The sequence below is a fragment of the Alnus glutinosa genome, chromosome 11 (assembly GCF_958979055.1).
Source record: "Alnus glutinosa chromosome 11, dhAlnGlut1.1, whole genome shotgun sequence".
In the NCBI taxonomy this organism is placed as follows: domain Eukaryota; kingdom Viridiplantae; phylum Streptophyta; class Magnoliopsida; order Fagales; family Betulaceae; genus Alnus; species Alnus glutinosa.
In genome coordinates, this window is record NC_084896.1 from 14,120,644 (window position 1) to 14,122,515 (window position 1,872).

The following is a 1,872-nucleotide window of genomic DNA, read 5'->3' on the forward strand; positions in this document are numbered from 1 at the left end:
TTATAGGTCAAATGGTATATAAAGCATGCATGCATAAGGGGGCTGTTGATCATGCGAACAAATTGTTGTGACGGTTATCGCGTCGAGAATATTCATCAACAAATTAAAGACAGAAAAATTGTTGCCGACAATGGATGGAATAATATTGCTTAAAATAGTGATCATTCGCTAGCTGTGGGTCATTCGTGGTGATGTTAATTAGTATGTTACATTGATTTAATGGTATAGCATCTAATTTAATATACCTCTGGCGACTGGCGGCCGGGCCCCTTGTTCTTCGGTAACCAATTAAAGCTGAGTTTACTTTTACCAAAGTGTGAGTATCTATGTATGAAAACAAGCGGATTGTTAGTTTGTTTTTTTCTATTTTTAAGATAATTAAATATACTAATGAACACGCAGATAAAATTAAATACAAAAAGCAGTTTTCTTCTTATTTCAAAACTATCTAAGAGAAGAAACAAACTTGAGAAAGATCGATATTTATCAGTTCATATATATCTCTTAATTTGCACCATCAGCAGGCACTGCAAGATCTGAAAGACGTACGTTTTATACGTAGGGAAGAAAAAATTGAAAAAGTAAACAAGAGGAAAACTTGAAGACTAGAGATCGATCACTGCGGCCTGCGGGCTATGGCCATTGGCCAGTGTATATATATATATATATATATATATATATATATATATATATATATGGTGATGATGATTAGAGTCCAGTTGACCCAACGAGCTTGGTTAAGCCAAAAGTAGCTCCCATGGCGAGCCATCCCCCAACCAACACCCTCAAAGACGACTTCACCGCAGGTGCCTTCCCGAGCACTGCACCTAACCATCCAAACCCTAACAAGGCAAAGCTTACAACCCCTATCACCACCCCGACCCTCACAACATAATCCTTCACAAACGCAGCCCCGAGCAGCGGCACTAATGCCCCCACCGAAAATGCAAGGGCCGACGCTCCGGCTGCCTGCCACGGGTTCGGCAATTTCTCCTTCTCAGCTTCTAACTCCTTGGCTCCCATGCTTTCAGTCTTACCCTCTCTCTTCATTTGAGCCATTTCTATATCGTACTGCGAATAAACAGAGACGAGCTCCCCGATGGCCATACTACACGCTCCAGCGACCAAGCCGGCGATACCCGTGAGGATCATGGTCTTAACGTCCTTTTTAACGGCTCCAACTCCCATCATTAGGGATGCAGTGGAAAGCAACCCATCATTGGCGCCCAATACGGCAGCTCTAAGCCACTGTGCTCTTTTGGCATAATCGAAAACCTTTATTTCCTCTTCTCCCTCTTGGACTTGTCCCTCAACGTCGAAAGCTTTGGTTTGATTGGCCGCCATGTATGGAAGAAATGAAAGCAAAGAAAGTAGCTAGGACTAGGAGTAGGAGTAATCAGAAAGTAGTGAGGGATTAGATATGGAGGAATGTGCAAGGCACACGCCCTATTTATGTAGCAAGGATTCGTATGGTTTGGACGTGGAGGTGTCCACTTGCGAAACAGGTGGAAAGTGGGGTCGTCTCTTTGGAACCTAATGCGTTCACACCCGGCCTCAAAGTCTTTTTTTTTTTTTTGGGGGGGGGGGGGGGGGGGAGAGAGCATTCGCAAAGTTGAATTTAATTGCTTAGATTGATAACGAATTAAGTTTTTAAATATTAAAATTCTCACACAGACTCAAATATCAATACCGACTCTGATTATATATATATAAAACAGGGACGGACCAACAGTAAAACACCCAACTAGGGGCCATGACGCCCCATCCCCCTAATTCTAAAAATAATAAATAAATAAAATAAATAAAAGTCCTACTAATTATGTTTAGTTAAATAAAAAAAAGGTCCAAGATTGTAGACTTGGCCCTGCCATA

The 1,872-nt window shown here is 41.7% G+C and overlaps 1 protein-coding gene across 1 annotated transcript; it reads right to left on the minus strand.

Annotated features, from left to right (window-relative positions):
* Positions 1-672: 672 nt before the first annotated feature.
* LOC133882561 (vacuolar iron transporter homolog 3-like) lies at positions 673-1,406 on the minus strand. The gene has a single exon (XM_062321762.1). It carries the CDS (start codon positions 1,342-1,344, stop codon positions 709-711), a length of 636 nt encoding a protein of 211 aa, XP_062177746.1. The 5' UTR covers positions 1,345-1,406; the 3' UTR covers positions 673-708.
* Between the last annotated feature and the right edge of the window lie 466 nt (positions 1,407-1,872).

Excerpts from the sequence above, each read along its gene's own strand:
- LOC133882561 (XM_062321762.1), bottom strand. The coding sequence starts at position 1,344 with ATGGCGGCCAATCAAACCAAAGCTTTCGACGTTGAGGGACAAGTCCAA.